The sequence below is a fragment of the Bufo gargarizans genome, chromosome 5, assembly GCF_014858855.1.
Source record: "Bufo gargarizans isolate SCDJY-AF-19 chromosome 5, ASM1485885v1, whole genome shotgun sequence".
In the NCBI taxonomy this organism is placed as follows: domain Eukaryota; kingdom Metazoa; phylum Chordata; class Amphibia; order Anura; family Bufonidae; genus Bufo; species Bufo gargarizans.
The window spans coordinates 217,727,496-217,747,497 of NC_058084.1; the positions used below are offsets into that span (position 1 = coordinate 217,727,496).

Consider the following 20,002-nt stretch of genomic DNA (forward strand, 5'->3'; position numbering starts at 1 on the left):
CGTGAGAATAAAGGGTTCCTGAGTCCCCTCTAAGTGGAGAGGTAGTGTGCTTTTTTGGACCTGAATGGAACAGTAGACTAACATGCTCACTACTGCTCCAATCAGGGAGGCCATTTGGGAACTCCTTGGTCTAGAGGTCAATGGATGGATCCTCAGCAATCTAACATGTATCACCTATGCTGCGACAAGCACAACAAAGAGGCCATTGTGCCGTGTCTTGTCAAGTCAGGTGATTGTACTTGGTATTGCAGTTAAGGACTTTCAAGTTAATGGGATGAGCAGCATATCCAAATACAGCTGCACATATGGACCTGCTGTTGTACCTATGTAAATAGGACTACCACAGACCCTTCCTTCTGCTGATTAACAGGGGTCCCGGATGTCAGCCTCCACTGATTAAACAAATGAGGGGCCATCAATATATACCTCCAAGAAAATCCTATTAACCTTAAAAGGGTTTTCCGAGACTTAAATACTGATGACTTATCCTACAGTAAGGTCCTTAGTATCTGTTTAGTATCAGTCTGTAGTAGCTGTTTAAAAAGACACCGGAGCTCCCGGTAGCGCCACAGCCTTCTCCCTGCTCACCAAGCACAGCGCTGTACATAGGAGTGAATTGGGCTGAGCTGCAGCTAGGCCATGTGAGCGATGAACGTGTCATCACTAGGCCTAAGGAAAGCTAAATGCGGCTGCCTTCTGAAACAGCTGATCAGCAGGGGTACTGGGTGTCGGAACACCACCATCAGTATTTAAGGGCTCTTTCACACTTGCGCTTTTCTTTTCCGGCATAGAGTTCCGTCGTCGGGGGTTCTATGCCGGAAAAAAATCCTGATCAGGATTATCCCCATGCATTTTGAATGGACCTGAACATTTTTGGGCCGGAGAAAATACTGCAGCATGCTGTGCTTTTTGCTCCGGTCAAAAATACTGAACACTTGCCGCATCGACGGATCCGGAATAATAGCCCATTGAAATGTATTATTCCGGATCCGTCCTAACATCTTCAGTTGTTACAACGCGAAGACGGATCCGGAAGTTGCGCCTGCGCCAGGAAGTAGGAAGGGCTAGGCTGGCGCGAAAAAGACTAATCCAGAAATCCTGAAGCAAACATCAACGTTTTTTTTCAGGATCCGTCGTAAAAAAAAACGTTGATGTTGGCTTCAGGATTTCCGGATCAGTATCTTACCATCTGGAAAGAAAACATTATGCGTTCTTACGCATTTTTCCGGATCCGGCGTGTAATTCCGGCAAATGGAGTACACAAAGGATCCGGACAACGCAAGTGTGAAAGAGCCCTAAGTCTCAGAAAACCCCTTTAAATCGATGCAAAACAGAAAAGTACTTTAGCTAGAAAAAGACCGCATTAAAACTACACAAGAATCCTTTGTGTGAATCTGCTAAATGCAGTTCTCAGTATGGCTGAATACAGTTGCGTTACACTGTGGGCAATATATTCTTTACATGTTCTAGTAAAAGAACACACAATATAGTTTTTCCAGTTTACTTTAAGACAAAACAAGAATATGACACATTCAGGTGTTTAAACGCTTTACTTTTGTGGCTTCCTAAACTGTGTTTGCTTGCTAAAGGAGCTGAACTACATATAACCAGACTAGCAAAATTAGAAGACAGGAAACTCTTGGGTTCATGTGTGCTGGGAAATACTGGGCTGGTTATGTGGTTACCAAGGCTGAATATAAACCGCTAACTGAGCAGAGCTATAAATGCTAGGAGCTTTTTTTTACGTATGTCTAGGTAAAATGTTCACATATCTGCTCATGGATTTTTTTTCAAAAGCACATGCATGTGCCTTCACTGTTATCTGCTTTATGCCAGAATACATTTTTTCTAGAAATGTTTCCTTGCTGGCAATCTGATAAAAAAAAATATATATATGCAGCAGGCTGAATCCAGCCTGCTTTTGTGGGAGGGGCGTAGGGGGCTTCTTAAGCCCAAGCCGCCCAGCTCACCGGGTGCATGTCCTCTCTCGCCTTTCGCTTGGTAGGAGGAGTTGCACCTGTCAGTCCTGACTTCCGGCCGAGCTGCCCGCACGTGTGGCGTTTCTGTGCGCCAGAACCCGCCGCCTGGTAAGTTGCCCCAACTGTCCTTCATCCCCCTCCTGTTTCCACCTCCACTCCCCCCCGCGCCACCACCTCTCCCCTCCCGCCGGTCCGCTCCTCCGCCCGCCGTTGCAAGCTGGCCTCCATGCGCTCCAGCGTGGAGCGCATCACGTGGCCGCCGGACGCTTAGGCGGAAGTCGGCGGGGGGGGCGCCGGCACGATCCACCTGCCCCCACACTCGGTCCAGCGCTCCCAGTCCCCAGGGCTCCACAGATCCCCCTCCTACCTGCCGCCTCTCCCCGCAGGGCCCCGCACCGCTCCATCCGGCTCCCCCCGAGTCCATCGCGACTGCCACTTCCGGTCCGCCCACTCCCACAACTTCCGCCCGCCGTGCGTCCCAACGTGGAACGCTCCGCTCCACTACGGCGGGTTGGAGGTTGCCGGGGGGGGTGGCACGGCACCGCACCGCACGCCGGGTCCCTGACATGCTCGGGCATCACTGACCGTCACGGGCAGCATGGCCAAGCAATCCGCAGTGAAACTACTATCAGCCGTGTTTCACACTGCGCCGCTGCCGGACCAACACTTCAAATTGTCAAAATAAAGCCCTTGAGGCCATTCATTTCCCTACACCGTCATGACACACCTCACATTTCAGATTTGCCCATACATACCCATCGTCCCAGGGGGGTGATGGCATGGCCCTCAACAAACCACCCATGAACACTCTGGGGCAGACGCAGCGCAATCCCAGCGCTGCGCTGCCACCAGGTGCCCCCCCACTCACACACCCCAGCACACACCGCTCACAGAGGGGACATCCATCACCACGGCAGTCCCCGCGCAGACCGGCGACCCTTCAGCAACCCTGCCCAGCCCCCCGTCCCAGTAAAAAAGAAAAAAAAAAAAAAAGAGGACAGAAGGAATTATTATTATTAGTTTATTTTTTGTTGTTTTTCTCTCCACCACTTTTCTGTCCGCAGGAACTCCCTGCTCTTTTCTCACCTCTTCCCTCTCTCTCGTCGCTTGTCACACACAAGACTTGTTTCCCTCCGTCCTTCCCACTCCACCGGTCTGTGTCCGTCTCTCTCTTTGTTTTTCCGGGTCACGCAACCCACGTGTTTCAAGGTGGTACGCCCACTCCGGCCCTGGTACGCCCAGGCCCCACCTTGTCCCAGCAGTCATCTTCTCAGGTACGCCCTGAACCGCCCCTCAACCCATCCACCCAGGATCGCCCTGGCTCACATTTCACTCAGCCATCCCTCGCCACCACTCCATCAGTTTCGCCGGGACGCAACCCTACCCATGGCACGTGTTTTCCCATCCCTTGGCTTGCCGCCGTAGCAGTCACGCGTCATTCCCGGCACCGGCCCGGTCACATCCCAGGAAACCTCTGGTCACGCACCAGTTGCGTTTTTTCCCAAATCAATACGTTCGGTCTTGTCCTTTCAGGTGACTAAGCTACTCCGTGAGTGCTCCCTTAGAATCCTTTGATCCCATTTTTTGGTCTTCCAGGTAAGTAGCGGCCACGATTCACTATTCCGGCCGCCCGGCACAGCCAATCGTGGCATCATATACTGTTCTTTTCAGGTGAACCAGGGATAATCTCGGCTTCGCCAGGTCTCATCCGTCCCCTCTGTTCACGGCATTAACAGCTCCAGCAGCTTAAGGTAAGGTTATAAACCACGCCCAGTAAGGGGACCTCGCGTCCTCCGGCCTCGCCCCGACGCTGGGCACCTCCGTCCCGCCACGCGCTTCTCTCTGTAATACCACCCGCACCCACCTCGCTTCCCCCTCCAGCTTCCTTTTCCCTCTTCGTTTCAGCTCCAACATGTCCCACGTGTCCGACATCGGGGACGCTCTATCGATCGTGGAGTCTGCGGTATCGGAACGGGCAAGTCGCTCTTCTTACCGGACATGGACCATCCCCAAGATGATTGCCGAGCTGGACAAGCGAGGAATCCGCCATTCGGCCACAGCCCGAAAGGCCGAATTATATCACCTATTGTTTCCTGAGCCATCTACAGGGTCCACGGAGCAGATCCCCATGTCGACCATACAGCTGTCACTAACGCAGCTACACGCCACGATAAACAATTTGTCCAGTTCCATCTGTGACATGAATACCAGGCTCCAGGCGGTCGAAAGCAGGGACGCTTCACCTGCCGCACCCTCCAGTCCCGCCCCTGGTCCTTCCACTTCCCAGCCATCTTCCTCAGGTAGGTTGTCTGGGCCGCCCGAAATAGCCCCCTCCTTTTTCGTCCCCGAAAACCTGCGCAGGGACATTCTCGCAGGCAAGGACGTGAACCTGGCTGCGGTCCTCATCTCCACGCACGACACGGTGGAAAACCGGACCATCGCTTGCGGGGACGTGTCCGTAGTCCTGAAGGCCAAAGACGCGAGGTTGAACAAAAAACTCTCCATCCCGGAGTTCGTGCTCGCGTTCAGCCTCTACCGCGACATCATCTGCGCAGCACACCCAGCCAGAAGAGAGGAGCTGGACGCATATTTATACAGGGTCACGGAGCTTGGGCACAAATACGGAGGATTTGCATATTACGACTATCACCGGTCATTTTCGGCGAAGGCAGCTGCAGCCCTCGCCCAGTTCCAGCATATTACCAACTGGGCCTCCCTCGACATGGAGCTATTCTGCAGACACTTTGCAGGTCTCAGGTCTCCTTTTTGCTCCTTCTGCCAGTCAGTCCTGCACGCCTCCGATTGGTGCCCAAGCTCCCACGCCTCCCCCCTGCCAAAACAGCAGCCGAGCACTTCGGCCCCCCAGAAACCGGGTCCGCTCCTGGACAAATTGGGTCGGCCCATCGTGTACCTGGGGAAAAACCAGTTGTGCAACAATTTCAACTCCAGCTTCTGCAACTATAGCAAATGTAAGGCGCTCCACATTTGTTCCACCTGCTTCCGGGCCCACCCCCAGTCCACCTGCTCCCAGCGCTCGGCCAAAAGCTGACTGGCCGACATTAATGTCCCCCTTCTCATCTCCCTCCTCAATACCCACCACGATCCCGCCTTCGTCCAATTCCTGCATTCCGGTTTTTCATCAGGCTTCCACACCGGCCTGGTCACCCTGCCTCGGAATTCCTGGGAGACCCCCAATCTCATGTCAGCCATGACGGACCCGGCCTCGGTGGATTCCCTTCTGCAGGTCGAGCTGCAGAAGGGTTTCATCATAGGGCCTTTTCCCACCCCTCCCTTCCAAGTCTACAGGGTGAGCCCCATTGGGTTGGTCCGCAGCAAAAATTCCAATAAAAACCGATTAATATATGATTTGTCAGCGCCTCATGCATCCAGCACCCCGAGCCTCAACTCGTTGATACCATCGGAAGAATACTCCATGCGCTATTCTTCCCTGGACGAAGCCATCCGACTCATCCTACAGGTAGGGGCAGGGGCTTGGCTCTCAAAAGCGGACATTTCGGACGCTTTCAAGCTTCTACCAATCCAGCCCCACCTCTGGAGGTTTCACGGGATCAAATGGAGGGACCAGTATTACTTTGCCACCCGCCTCACGTTCGGGTCAAAGAGCAGCCCCTGGCTCTTTGATCAGTTCGCCCAGGCCCTCCATTGGATCCTGGTAAACCACGGCAACTGTCCCAGAGTCATACACTACCTGGACGATTTCTTACTGGTCGAGAACCCAAACCACGTGCCCGACAGGTTGGAAAGCCTCCTCTGCATTTTTTCCGCCTTACAGGTCCCAGTGGCGCCATCAAAGGTTGACGGCCCTAGCACGGTCCTCACCTTCTTGGGTATCACGCTCGATACCTGCAGAATGGAAGCCAGACTCCCAGAGGACAAACTAGTCAGGCTCCAGTCATTCATTTCTGCTCACATCGGTTCCAGAACCATGTCCAAGGGCGAACTGCAGTCACTTTTGGGTTCTCTCAACTTTGCAACCCGCATCATGCCGCAGGGACGATCCTTCACAGCAAGACTCCTCCAGTTGTTACCCACAGCCTCAACCCAGGACTCGCTGATCCAACTGGACCGTGAAGCCCTGGCCGACCTGGACATGTGGAGGGTCTTTCTGTCAGCATGGAATGGCATCTCCATGTTCGTCCCTCACTGGAGCCCCACCTGCCCGACCGTGTACTCCGACGCGGCAGCATCCGTCGGGTTCGGCGCCTTATTCGGCCACCAGTGGTTCGCTGATTCCTGGCCCTCCCAGATCCTCTCAGACCCTCAAGCCATCCAGTCCTCTCCTCTCCTTGAATTGTACCCCATCGTGGCAGCAGCTCAAGTCTGGGGCAAAGTATGGAGCAACATGCCCGTGCGTTTTTTCACCGACAACCACACGGTCGTCGACATCATCTCCAAAGGCAGATCCAGTTCACCCAAAGTCATGCGCTTCCTACGCAAACTCACCTGGCTTGCCCTCAAGTACAATTTCCATGTTTCTTGCACCCACATCCAGGGTATCAGGAACGTCGCAGCAGATGCCTTGTCTCGCTTAAACCTGACTCTCTTCTTCCAGGTCATGCCTCAAGCCGACAGAATCGGGATTCCACCCCCGGACTTCGGCTCTCTGATCCTGGACTAGACAGGCACCTAGTCATGGCTCATACTCTCATCCGCAAGTCCCTGTCCGAAAACTCCACAAGGAACTACCAGTCGGGATGGAAAGCTTTCGAGGTATTTCGTCACCTTCACCCCAAGGGCAACGTAAGCGAAACCACTTTCATCATGGCTTTCCTGGCATACTGCCACAAGGACCTACACCTCTCCTTCAGCACCATCAGATCGTATCTGTCAGGAGTTCAGCATCACCTCATGATCCGTCAGCCTGACAGCAACCCTATCTTTTCTTCCCACGCCATCAAAGCCACACTGCGGGGTATTCAAAAATGCTCTCACAAATCCGGACCCGCCAGGCAACCCGTCTCAGGGGACCTGTTCAGGAAACTCTCATCCTCCCTAGACGGCAGTCCTTTTGGCCCTTTCAGAAGCTGCATTCTCAAAGCCGCCCTCTACCTAAGCTTCTACGGCTTTCTCCGGCCCGGGGAATTCACCGGCACCTCTCCTCACAACTCAGGCCCGGCTCTAAACCAACTCACCCGTAGTCGCGAGCATTTCACCTTCACCTTGCCAGTCTCCAAAACCTCACAAATCGGGCCCCCAGTGCACATAGAATACTTCCCGACTTCCAACTCCTGGTGTCCCGTGGCCGTCCTCAACGGGTTACTCACCACACTGGGCAATCGGGCTCCCGCCAGCCCTCTCCTTCCTTTCCCGTCACGACCTCTCACGTCCTCGCAGTTTGTCAAACACATTCGCAGCCTCGCGTCCGGGTTAGGGTTCAACCCTCAGGCCATCACGGGCCATTCGTTCCGGATCGGAGCCGCCTCCGCCGCCTCCAAACATGGGGTCCCGGCCCATATCATCCGTAAGATGGGCCGCTGGAAGTCCTCTTGCTTCTCACGATACATCCCGCACCCGAAAGCCGAAATCGCTGCGGCTTTCTCTGACTTAGTTCTGTAGTACCATCTTTTACAATAAAGAGTCGCTCCTTACACCTTTCCTACTCGTATTTTGCCCCCTTTATTTGGCCTACCCTCGTCACGTGGCAACAGGCACACCACCAGCCACTGTAGCTAGATTAGGTTCAGTCACACTCCACAGGCTTCGCGCCGCAGCCAGGACCACAAATATATATATATATATATATATATATATATGTTTTTCTACCCTGTATTAATTATATATATAACTTTAGGCTAGGACTACACTGCAGTCTTGAGCATGACAGCTATGGCGTGACAAAGGATTGCAGTATAGTAAGACAGCCATAGAAATGAATGGGTCACAGTAAAACCCACATTGCAACAGCAGGGGAATCTGGAGTAGTGGTTGCGGGAAATATGCAAGTTTTCCTGTGACCTCATTCATTGCTATGGCTGTCTTGTTACACTGTGATCCTTAGTTGCACGACATCAGTCCTACCCAAAGTCACAATGTAGCCCTAGCCTAAAGCATTAGTCACATATTTGAATATCCATTCTATTCTTGCACATGGACATTCATATGAGAGCCAAGGATGGGATTGAATCCTGTCCTGTTGGAAAAAGAATATTGGCTTTAACCAAAGCATCAGCCCTTGCTTCCAGTAAAAGTAAAATTCTAAGTGGACAACTTATTAAGTGGTTAAGACTCTATGCACATTGCATTCCAGCCTCCCTTTTGAAGGTAGGCTGGAATACTGGGAAAGCTAGCAGCGTGTATATCAAATGTATCAAAGGCCTCCATTAAAGGGGTTGTCTGGGTTCAGAGCTGAACCCAGACATACCCATATTTTCAGCCAGGCAGCCCCTCTAATGTTAGTATCGGAGCAATCTAGCTCAGGGCAAGGACTTTTTTTATTTACAATAACACACTTCCGCCCAGCAGTGTATTCGGTAACTTCATCGGCTCTGGTGGCCCGGCTTTAGCAATGTCCTAGCTGTTTTACAGGCTAGGGCAGCGCTAAAGTCCACTCATCAGTGCCGGTGATGTCACTGGGCTCACTGCTGGACAGAACCCTCCACCTGGCAACCCTAAGGAGAGCCCGGTTCGTCCCCGGGAACTCCTGAAAATGTGATTCAGTGCAGGGCAAAGGAGAGCATTGGAGCATAAAATACTCTGATGCTCTTGTCGGGGGGCTGCCTGGGTGAAATTCTGGATATGTCCGGGTTCAGTTCTGAACCCAGACAAGCCCTTTAACCTGAAGAAGCCAAAAGATTGTCCTTTTAAAATCTTTTGGCTTCTGTCTGGGGGAATGTCTCTGCACGGTTTTAATTAAAGTGTATAAAAGAGCACAGCAATCTGCAGTATACATTTTTTTTTTCCAGAGACCAGCTAAGTGATATATAAGACTGTATGCCAATACAGTAGCAGATGGAGACTTTTGACTGAGGTATATATTGGGAAATCTTCCCGACATACACTGCCAATGAGATGCTCAGAAGTTAGAGGAAGTGAAAGACCAGAAGCCGGTGTGAGCAGTGTTTGGGAGAACTGGTCACAGAATATCCCTAGGAGTTGTCTCGTAGAAGTCTGTTTTATCTACATTTATCTGAACATTGTTGAGCGTTGCAGTATAATATTATTTGGATTTATGTTTGCTATGTGCACAATGCCTAACAACTGCTATTAGGTTAGGATATGCACATTAAGGCTACTCTTTGCTATGTGCACAATGCCTAACAACTGCTATTAGGTTAGGATATGCACATTAAGGCTACTCTTTGCTATGTGCACAATGCCTAACAACTGCTATTAGGTTAGGATATGCACATTAAGGCCACTTTCACACTAGCGTTTTTGCTGGATCCGGCAGGGTTCAGCAAAAACGCTTCAGTTACTGATAATAAAACTATCTGCATCCGTTATGAATGGATCCGGTTGTATTATCTTTAACTCTTTTTTTTAACATTGCCAAAACAGATCCGTCATGAACTCCATTGAAAAATCAGATTTTCCGATGTTGCGGTTTGCTCTCCGATCTGGGAATGCAACTAAACGGAACGGAATGCATTTTGGAGCATTCTGTTCAGTTTTGTCCCCATTGACAATGAATGGGGACAAAACTGAAGCGTTTTTTTCCGGTATTGAGCCCCTAGGACGGAACTCAATACCGGAAAACTTTAATGCTAGTGTGAAAGTACCCTAACCCAGATTAATCAATGTGTTGCAAGCTAAAAATCTGCCATGCATCGCAAGCATTTTTTAAAGTTTTTTTTGTTGCCAGAGTTTTTGGAGGAAAAAACACCAAAATGAACTTCAACTCTGCATTTGCCTCTTCTAAACAGGAATAATTCGCTACTCTTATATAGTCTCTTTTCTGCAAACCTAAACAATTGTTTAATACCTTTAACCACTTCCCAACCACCCATAGACTATAAACGTTTTGGGGTAGTAGGAATTATCTCTGAATGGACGTTTAAGAAGTTGCTTTCAGAGATCGGAGCTGTACGCTAATCGTGCAGCTGCTGTGCTGGGGGCAACCTCATAGAGAAGGCAGGGATTATTCCTGTGTGTCTCTGCCTTTTAGGTCGCTGTATGCACAGCACTGAATGAGCACTGTGTATACAGCATAGAAGCGCTATGCAGCTTCCTGCTCCTTCCCAGCAGTCATGTGACTGCTGGGGCCAAGGGAGTGCAGGAGCTGTCAGGTCTTCCTGAGAGCTCGATCAGCCCTGCAGTGAGGCTGTACAGCAGGCATGCTCAACCTGCGGCCCTCCAGCTGTTGTAAAACTACAACTCCCACAATGCCCTGCTGTAGGCTGATAGCTGTACGCTGTTTGGGCATGCTGGGAGTTGTAGTTTTGCAACAGCTGGAGGGCCGCAGGTTGAGCATGCCTGATGTACAGCATAGTATACTGCTTTACAGCCTCTCTGAGGAGTGTATTCCCCATGTAATTGGGGCTACTATGTCAGCCCCAGTTACAGGAGAAATTAATATAAAAAAAAAAAAAGTAATGTACGACCATATGGAGGACACAAAGGGTAAAATAAAAAATTAAAGTGTTTTATAAAAAAAAAGTTTCACATGTATGAAAATACAACAAAAATAGACATATTTACAGTACTATTACCATGTCCATAAAAATATCACATAATCTACCCCATCAGGTGAATGCCGTAAACAAAAAACAATTAAACATTACATCAAGACATCTTTTTTTGTGACTTTACCTCCCAAAAAACATAATATCAAGCAATCAAAAAGTTGTATGTACCCCAAAATGGTACCAATGAAAAAGTCACCTGATCCCGCAAAAAATTAGCCCTAACACAAGACCATAGCAAGTAAAATATATCGGTCTAAGAAAATATCAAAACATAAAAATGTTTTTTTTTTTATAAAACTGCTTTTATTTTAACAGCGTAAAAAAAAAAGACATATTTGGTATCAACGTGTCTGTAACAACCGGATCTATAAAAATATCACTCCATCAAGTGAACAGTGTAAAAAAAAAAAATTACACCAAACAGCTTTCCTTGGGACCTCACCTGCAAAAAAATAAGATATAAAGCGATCAGAAAGCCAAATGTACCCCAATATGGTGCCAAGAAAAACTACACCTTGTCCCGCAAAAAATAAGTCCCCACACACCTCAGTCAACAAAAAAAAAAGGTAATTACTCTTAAAGACCATTTCAGCAAATTCTATATTAGAAAATCCAGATGCTGGTCCTTCCCTTCTGAACCCTGGTGTAGCCCCAAACAGCAGTTTACGACCGCAATTGGGGTGTTACTGTATTCAGGAGAAAATAGGTAGCAAATTGTGGGGGGATATTCTCCTTTTATCCTTTGTGAAAAAGAAAGTTTGGGCTTAAAGCACCTCCTGGCATATATATACAGACTCCAGGAACCTATGTCTGCACACCGCATCCTCATTAGCCATGTATTTTAAGTGAATTAACATAAGGGTTTTTCTGCATGTTGTGTTGCAGCATCTTACATCTCCATGAACAATGGATTTACCGGCATTGCCTGCTCTGACAAGTTCAGGTGTGTCATGGAGTTTGTCAAAGCAGGAATGTGCCACTGCAGAGAAAAAAAAATAAGTAAAAAAAAAAAATTATCTGCCCCATTCATTAATAAACACATTGGTGACCAGTTGCCATTTCACTCCACTGGTCACCCACCCAGAGATTTATCACAGACCCAGTACGCCATTTCCTACTTCAAGATTTGCCACTGGCCTGTGGCAATTTCACCCCAATGGGGTCTCCCTAAGTCCCATTGGGATCTGTGTTTAGTGATCAGGGATCACAGACCCACAAAAATGTTGCCTGATGCCACTATTCCAGTTTCCCACATCTAGATAGCCCACTGCTCAGTAGCCATTTCATCCCACTGGTCACCTACCCAGAGATCACCCTAGGCCTCACTGGGATCTGTGATTTGTGACCATACGCCACTGCTTGGATGCTTGGATGAATACAAAATATTATGCTCTGACACGGACACTGCCAGCAAATGTGAAGCACAGTTTAAACTTTCATCCAAGCCAAGAGACTTTGACTCGTCCCCCCATCCCCCGTCATTGCTGTAGAGGTCCTGCTCTGCCCAAACTGAAATGGGTAGATGTAGACAATTATAGCCCCTAATGCCAGATTTCACATCCATTTGGTCCAAACTGGCTTTTGCTGGAAGGGGTTAAAATGTGTCTATCTTATTAAAGTGTCATATTAAAGCAAGAACATCTTTTTGTGCAGTGTTTTCACCTGGCACTCTTATTCTCCTGTTTGTGCTCTCCTATAAGGTGGAAGTTGATCAGATCACCTTAATGTATACAAGAGCAAGAGAGAAATGACAATTTATATCGTGATTTATTTTATTTTTTTGCAAAGGCATTTCTGACAGTAGCTGAAACTGTTTTCGTGGCAAAAGGAAGGTCAAATAATTAGATATTTGGAAGAAATTAGAACTTATTAGTAATCTCATAATTCTGGTGAATTCATGTCAATTATTCTAATCTACAGATTCAACTAGTTGCTCACTCAGTTGACCCTTTCCAAACAATAAATCAGTTTCCATCTGTGATTTTGCCTGCCACCAATATAGAAATTTAGTTAATTGTCATTTGCCTTTGCTTAAAATGAAACTATATTAACCAAATTGTTAACCATTTCCTTGAATCATCTACAAGGATTAGTGTTTGTTCATTAGATGTACCTGATATAATCTGATATAATCAGTTTGTGGTACTATATACCCATAATAGTGATATGCTAATGGTTGAAGAGAAGTTGTAGAGACAGTGAGCAAAGTTCTTGATCTTATTATGTTGGTGATCTTATATGGGAAAATTCCTTCTGATTCCTTTTCATCTAAGGCTACTTTAAAGCCCCCAGAAGAGGAACAGCCTGGTGGGGTTCATTGTACCTGGCATAGTCAGATATGGCCGTCCGTCACTGCATCCTCATTGACTACAATAGGATTTAGCCACTTTCCGACATAAATACCTGCCAGGTTTAAAAACTCGGATGTGAAAGTAGCCTAAACTAACAAATCCAATCATTAGGTGTGTGGTTTAGCTATAACATGAAGGCAGATTAGGGCTACAAACTCTTACCAACAAATTTCTGAGGCATACAGCTCTTACGTTTGGCAACATTACTTGCAAGTCTGTCCAAAACAAGGGATCTTTCAGACCCAAGCTTAGATAGGTCTTCTGCCATTTCAGTGTGACCGGTCTCTTCTTTTATTGCTATAATAAAAGGAAATAAAGGTTGTCAAAATGCAGCTCACAGAAAACACAAGTCAGTGACATGTGTGAATTATTTTAAGAGCTGCAAATAATAGTTGGATATGGGTAATATCTATCACTAAGATACATAATCAGCAAGGATAGTCAGTAAGTGTAAGGTTGCAACTAGGATCAATCATTTTCCAAAAATACTGGAAAACATGACTGGACAAAACTTTACTGTGTGTTTTAGCAATAGAAATTAAAGGGCTTGTCCAAGATTTTAATACTGATCCTATCTTCAGGATAGGTCATCAGTATTTGATTGGTTGAGGTCTGACACTCAGTACCACCACCAATCAGCTGTTTGATGAGGCTGCAGTGTACTGGTGAGTGCTGTGGCCACCTCACAGCTTACCAAGCACGGCACAGTACATTGTATAGTCGGTATGCTTTGTATTGCAGCTCAGGACTATTCACTTGAATGGAACTGATTTGCACTTTGGCAATGTGACTTCACTGGCATGGGAAGATGCCACAGTACCGGTGCCTCTTCAAACAGCTGGACGATGGTGGTGCTGGGAGTTGGACCACACCAGTCAGATACTAGTTACCTATCCTGAGGATAGGCTATCAATATCAACATTTCTGACAACTTCCTTAAAGGGAATCTGTCAACAGGAAATTCACAGTTAAACCAGGCACATAGGAAGATTTATCAATGCTTTAAATGTGACTTTTTAAGCTTCTCACCACTTTTCTAAAGTAGCAAGAAAAGGGTGGTGCTTAGCTGAAGGGGTTAGTGCCGCAGCAGCTTGCGGCAATTATGGGTGTAAATTATAGCTCAAACCTATGACAACTTTAGTTTCTAGCACATGAAGGGAAACACATGTGCCTAATTTATTAGGTGGCACCTGCCTCTTAATAAATTTAGGTGCATCTCACTCTGGTTCACAGGAAATGTCCACCTCGATAAATCTCCCCAATTTCTTATAGGGCTAGCTCAGCTGAATGTTATGATACCTTCCACTTAGTGATCTGTAAATCAAGATGGAGAGAGAGGGAACAAGGATGCACAGACTGGCTCAATCTCATCCTTGGTGCACTTAAAGGGATTGTCCCACAAAAATATTCTACAGTTTCCAAACCAGCACCTGGATGTGAATACTTTTGTAATTGCGTGTAAGTAAAAATGTTTTATAGCTACTGAGTTATTTAGTGAAATCTATCTGTAAAGCGCCACCTGCAGTTTGCTCTTTTTCTAATTTCTCTCCTGCTCACTGAGAGGGAAGCACATGCTCAGATCCATCCTTCCACCTATGAGAAAGGACACTATCCCTATCATGACAACTTGAAATAATTATAGCATAACAACTGGAGCAATGAATGGGGAGATCTCAGGACCCATGTGAGGTACCGGCCCGGTTCTAGCTTTGTTAGAAAGAGGTTGTCATGTACTATATCATATATATGATTTTCATTTATACATTAATAATGGGATAACCCCTTTAACTACTCCTTTGCATATGGATTAAAAGTACCATATTTTTCACCCCAAAAAGTGGGGGGAAAATGCCCCTGCCTATTATGGGTTGATATAATAATAATGAGTGCTACTATTATAGAAGCGTTCATTAGTACCAGCGGACCAGGAGGCGGTGAAGGCTTCATACTCACCGCTTCCTGGTCCTCGGCTGTGATGTGTGATCTCATGCTGTGCACATTAGATCACAGCCGGCGGCAGGAAGGCAATGGGGGCTAATATGAGGCAATGGGGGCTACTGGGGGCCTATATGAGAGGCAATGGGGGCTACTGGGGGCCTATATGAGAGGTAATGGGTGCTACTGAGGGCTGGTATGAGGCAATGAGGGCTACTGGAGGCTAATATAAGAGGAATTGGGGGCTACTTAGGGCTGATGTGAGGCAATGGGGACTACTGGGGGCTAATATGAGAGGCAATGGGGCTGCTGGGGGTTGATATGAGGCAATGGGGGCTGATATGAGACTGCTGGGGGCTGATGAGAGGCATCGGGTCCTTATCTGAGGTCTGATTGGAGGTCATTCACATTGGAGTCTGAGCTGAGGTCTGATCTGAGGTCGTGTTGGGGTCTTATTAACACTGGGGGTTTGATTGGGGCTGTTAGCTGTGGTCTGATTAACATTGAGGGTTTGACTGGTGGTCTTATTGTCCTCCTCTAAAACCTAGGTGCGTCTTATGGGCCGGTGTGTCTTATAGGGCGAAAAATAAGTTATTTTTTTTCTCCAGAATGTAGCAATGGTTTGCTAAGTGAAAGGTACTATTACATTCAGCTGAGCTAGTATTACAAGGCATTGTGCTAGGTTTAACAATAGATTTTTCTGAAAACAGATTCCCATTAAACACACACAGTAGATACACGGATCGGGTGTGGAGGATGAGCCTTGCTGCAGTACTGGTGATGTAGGGGTCTTAATTTTGTATTTCAGAGAGAGATGTGTGGCACTCGCCTGTACTATATTGCTGACTGGATTCTTTGAAATATGTTTGTACTATAGATGTGAGCTCACCCTCCTTGTCTTTTATCTGTATCTAATGTGGCTTTAATATATTTTAACATGCATTTTCAATAAAGATGGTAGTTTAATAACGTAGTTTGGGTCTGGTACCTTTTTATGGTTTGGTACGATCTGACCTTCTATTTCAAATAGAGGCCTATTTCTCGGTTTATTCTCTATGCAAATTGTTGAGTAAGTTCATTGACATAGACACTAAAACTAGTTAACTGAATGCTAGACATATAACGCTCCCTAAAACCTCAAGACATACATTTGCACTCTCCCGCCAAGTTTCAGTGGTATTCAGGTCTACTTAGAGGTTGGAAAAGAAACTGTTTTACGTGATCACACTCTCTTGAATCTATCTTGAGGAAGTTGAACTTGCTGTATTTCCTTGAATATATTAGTCTTTGCAGCTACTAGCAGAAGCTAGCCTACAAATGGCTATACCTACTACAGGTAAATTTGCCCTATGCTCGTGTTACACTTACGTTTGTGTGGCAGACCATTGTTGACACATAATGTACACTATACATGATCAATCATAACTGAAATGTATGCATTGTGTGCAGGCATCAAAGTTAAGATTTGAAAATGAAACAAAGCAGGCAGTGGAGAATAACATTTCATGTTTTAGTTGCTGTTTTGTCACAATCTTCATTTAAAGGGGTTAGTGCCCCATTCATTGCTCCAATTTAAAGCTGGCATGTCAGGAGGTGTGCACTTTCTAAGGGGGTGTGTTCTTTCTGCTGCAGCCCTCTCCTTGTAATGGTCACAGATTTTAACAGTAGGACAGTAATTAGGATAATGGAATCAACATTGGGTATAATTACCAGATGTTGATTCCGTTACATATTTATTCCCAGAGAATTCTTGTACAGTCACTCAGAATTGAGAAAGTTCGTTGGAAGAACGAGTGAAACGTTTTCAAGAAATCTACAGTACGTCCAGTTGCCTTGATTTATTCTTTACAGATATACCATGACCTGGATAAATGAGAACCTTCACAGACAACAGTAGATATGGCTTGTGGCAGCTGAAGGATGAAACTGAGCATGAGTTGGTGGGCATGCACATTGCTATACATACAGATTAATCACTAGGGGGCGTATTTATAATGAAGTAAAGAGAGAGAAACTCAAAACGGAAGCCTTTGTAACAGAAAATTATCAGTACAGTACACTATAAAAGTAACACATTTTTTCATGCTGAATTATATAAATAGAACATTTACTGATAGCACAACCTCTTTAAAGAGTATTACACAAAGAATTAAAGGGGACCTGTCACGTTGGACATGGTGTCTCAGTTGCAGACAGCAAGATTCAGTATAACTTCCTGTTCATTCTGGAGTCCAGGAGGTGGTCCTATCAGTGATTGACAGCTATCTCTGTATACATAGTTATAGAGGGGAGGCTGTCAATCACTGATAGGAACTCCTCCCTGAATTAAAAGCCCAGAATGAGTAGGAATTTAAATTAAGGAAATACAATGTATACTCAATTCTTTCCCACAAAAATATATATCAATCTGCTCATCTTCTCGTAATCTGTAACATGCTGCTTACAGATTGCATTGTATTTTCAAGGTGACAGGTTACCTTTAAATAGCATACAGGCAATTACGTAGTAAAGAACTAGTAGGTGAACTACATATATAATATATTATATTATAATTTGAAGGCATATTCGTTTTTGCACAAGCATCACTGATTACAAAATTTGCTGTTTTAACAGCGTACAATAATATGAAAAATGAACTCATCAGACTATGCTGCCCTTAAAGTGACTGACTGACTCACTATGCCAAATGTTACCATTTTTTGGTGCCTTTATGGCTATTAGGAGAGCGAACCTGTGCCCATATGACAGCATAGTATTATGACAGATCGTCTATCAACAAAAGCTGTCCAAACCCTGGAGATACACAGGAGCACATGTATTAAGGCCTCTGTTCTGTCTGGCTGTACAAAGTAATACAACTGAAAAAAACTCCACCTGCTCAATATAATGTAACGAACTACAGATATCCAACAGTATCTGTATGCACCAAATAGTAGTGTGCCTAATGGCAAATTACCGTTCACATTTCACAGCACATCACTGTAGTTCTGTGATGCAATTTTTGCCACACAGCTTGAACAGGTGAAATCATTTGTTTGAACTATACAAGTCACATAGACCACATTAGTAGCTTCATCATCATAAATGCTGCAAGATTCTGGGTAACATTCAGTCTGGGCAGCTGTATCAAAATAAACCTTATGCCCACTGTTAAGCATTTCTATAACAATCCACTATGTAGGTAAATGGTCAACAATGGTTGGAGATTTACCCTGATTCTGGGTGGACCATCCTTAGTAGTCCCTCCTAAGGGCGCATTCACACGACCGTGCCGTGTTTTGCTGTCCACAAATTGGGGATCTGCAACACAAGGATGCCGCCCATGTGTGTTCTGCAATTGGTGGAACGGAATGGGCAGCCCATTATGAAAAATTCTATTGTTGTTCGCAAAATGGACAAGAATAGGACATGTTCTATTTCTTTTTTTGTGGGGCCACGGAACGGATGCGGACAGCTGTTCACATCTTTTGTGGCCCCATTGAAGTGAATGGGTCCGCATCTTAGCAGCAAAAAATGAGACTAGGATGCAGAACCAAACCACGTTCGTGTGCATGAGCCCTGGGCATACCATATGTGCAATTGCACATGGTTCACGGTTGCTTTCCCAATGTTTATTATTTTCCCTGTATGAACTGAACACATTCATAGCTATGAGAAAGACCTAAAGAGAAAGCTCTATGATCAGCTATAAAGAGGAAGTGGCCCATACAGTGTACTGTATGAGGGTCTCATCTCAATTCACCCCTCACAGAAGGGCACTAACAAAATGATAAAAACACATCACAAATCCGACACTCAGGGACTGTACATAAAGAAAATCTATTGGACTTTAGACAGAGTTGCTTGGGGTGCATTAGAATAATATAGTGTGTTTCCCTAAGCATTGCAATATTTAGCCTTAGGGGTTGTTTGGCAAAAAAAAAAAAAAAAACGAGTGGCAGACAGGAACATGAAATAAAAAAACATCACTCACCTTTTGACATTCTGTTCCTATTCATGTGACTGCTGCATGGAGATACAATAACTTCCTACATTCATGACTGATTCACACATTGACTCGCATTTTTGCGTGATCAGTCTTCATTGAAAAGCATAATTGACTATGGTATGCTTGTGTATATTGTCCAAACAGTAACCAAAAGGACACACTTTTGGCATACTTTGGACCCTTCAGAAACCCTACAATATGTGCCTTGTTCGAGTTTTACACCTGCGACATACTAATAATTCTGTTTCACTGTATCAACAAAACAGCAGAAATGAAATAAAAAATGATTTGCTAAATGTTTACTTGTCAATTACCTGAGTAAATGTTATTCTGCAGACCCATAGTTTGCAAGTAGTTATGACATCTTTCTTTGTGTTCTTCCAAGGAGCTGCGTTGTTTGTAACTGCGGCCGCAATAGCCACACTTATGTGGTTTACCTACTGTAAGCCCAAAAAAATATAAAGCAATATTGTTTATTGTAACAGAACTGTTATATGCTAGTCTGATGAAACACGTACAGTATACACTGTGTGCACAATTATTAGGCACACCATATAATCATATTTTCAAACGCCAAGCTGTATAAACTTTAACACTTATTGGATTAAAGGATATTAGGTGATGTGTATTTGTGACTGGCCAATTGTTGGCCCTGTCATCTTTAATGAGCATTGGCAGGAACACACATTAGAGATGATTTGGCAGTGTAATACTGCCGCTGATTACCTGATGAACGAGCAAACACTCTTTCAACGGGCAATTGTGATTTTTAAGCATGCTTAAAAACCATTGTTTGCTGCAAACAACTAGTCAGTATGGGGACGAGCGATGGCATTAGTGATTGCTCCTCCCCATACAGTAAAAAAGCAGCAGTCTCCTCCACTGATGAGCAGGCGATTGCCGGAAATGAATGCTTTCCTCCCGACAATCATCTGCTAGATCGTTTAATCTAATACAGCTGTAATGAGATCAAGACCCTATATCAAGGTGTGCATAATTATTATAATTATTAGGCAGCTTGTTTTCCACTGTCAAAATGGGCCAAAAACTACATTTAACTGTCTCTGAAAAGTTAAAAATTGTTAACGCTTTTAGAGACACGCA

At 45.7% G+C, this 20,002-nt stretch overlaps 2 protein-coding genes across 9 annotated transcripts in view; one reads left to right on the forward strand and one right to left on the reverse strand.

Annotated features, from left to right (window-relative positions):
- The window catches only part of IKZF1 (IKAROS family zinc finger 1), a 147,529-nt gene that overhangs the window by 7,487 nt on the left and 120,040 nt on the right, over positions 1-20,002 (reverse strand). For 5 of the 8 annotated variants that reach the window (XM_044293515.1, XM_044293521.1, XM_044293517.1 and 2 more), the window contains 2 exons: positions 19,213-19,338; positions 13,138-13,272 (listed from right to left, as the gene is read on the reverse strand). In XM_044293515.1, coding sequence (XP_044149450.1) covers positions 13,138-13,272; positions 19,213-19,338 — 261 coding nt within the window. The remainder of the gene's footprint in view (positions 1-13,137; positions 13,273-19,212; positions 19,339-20,002) is intronic. The other 3 variants (XM_044293516.1, XM_044293522.1, XM_044293519.1) reach the window with 2 other exon arrangements.
- On the forward strand, positions 1,967-5,179 carry LOC122938168. The gene is made up of 4 exons (XM_044293523.1): positions 1,967-2,087; positions 3,513-3,575; positions 3,651-3,730; positions 3,885-5,179. Exon 4 carries the CDS (start codon positions 3,892-3,894, stop codon positions 5,026-5,028), a length of 1,137 nt encoding a protein of 378 aa, XP_044149458.1. The 5' UTR covers positions 1,967-2,087; positions 3,513-3,575; positions 3,651-3,730; positions 3,885-3,891; the 3' UTR covers positions 5,029-5,179.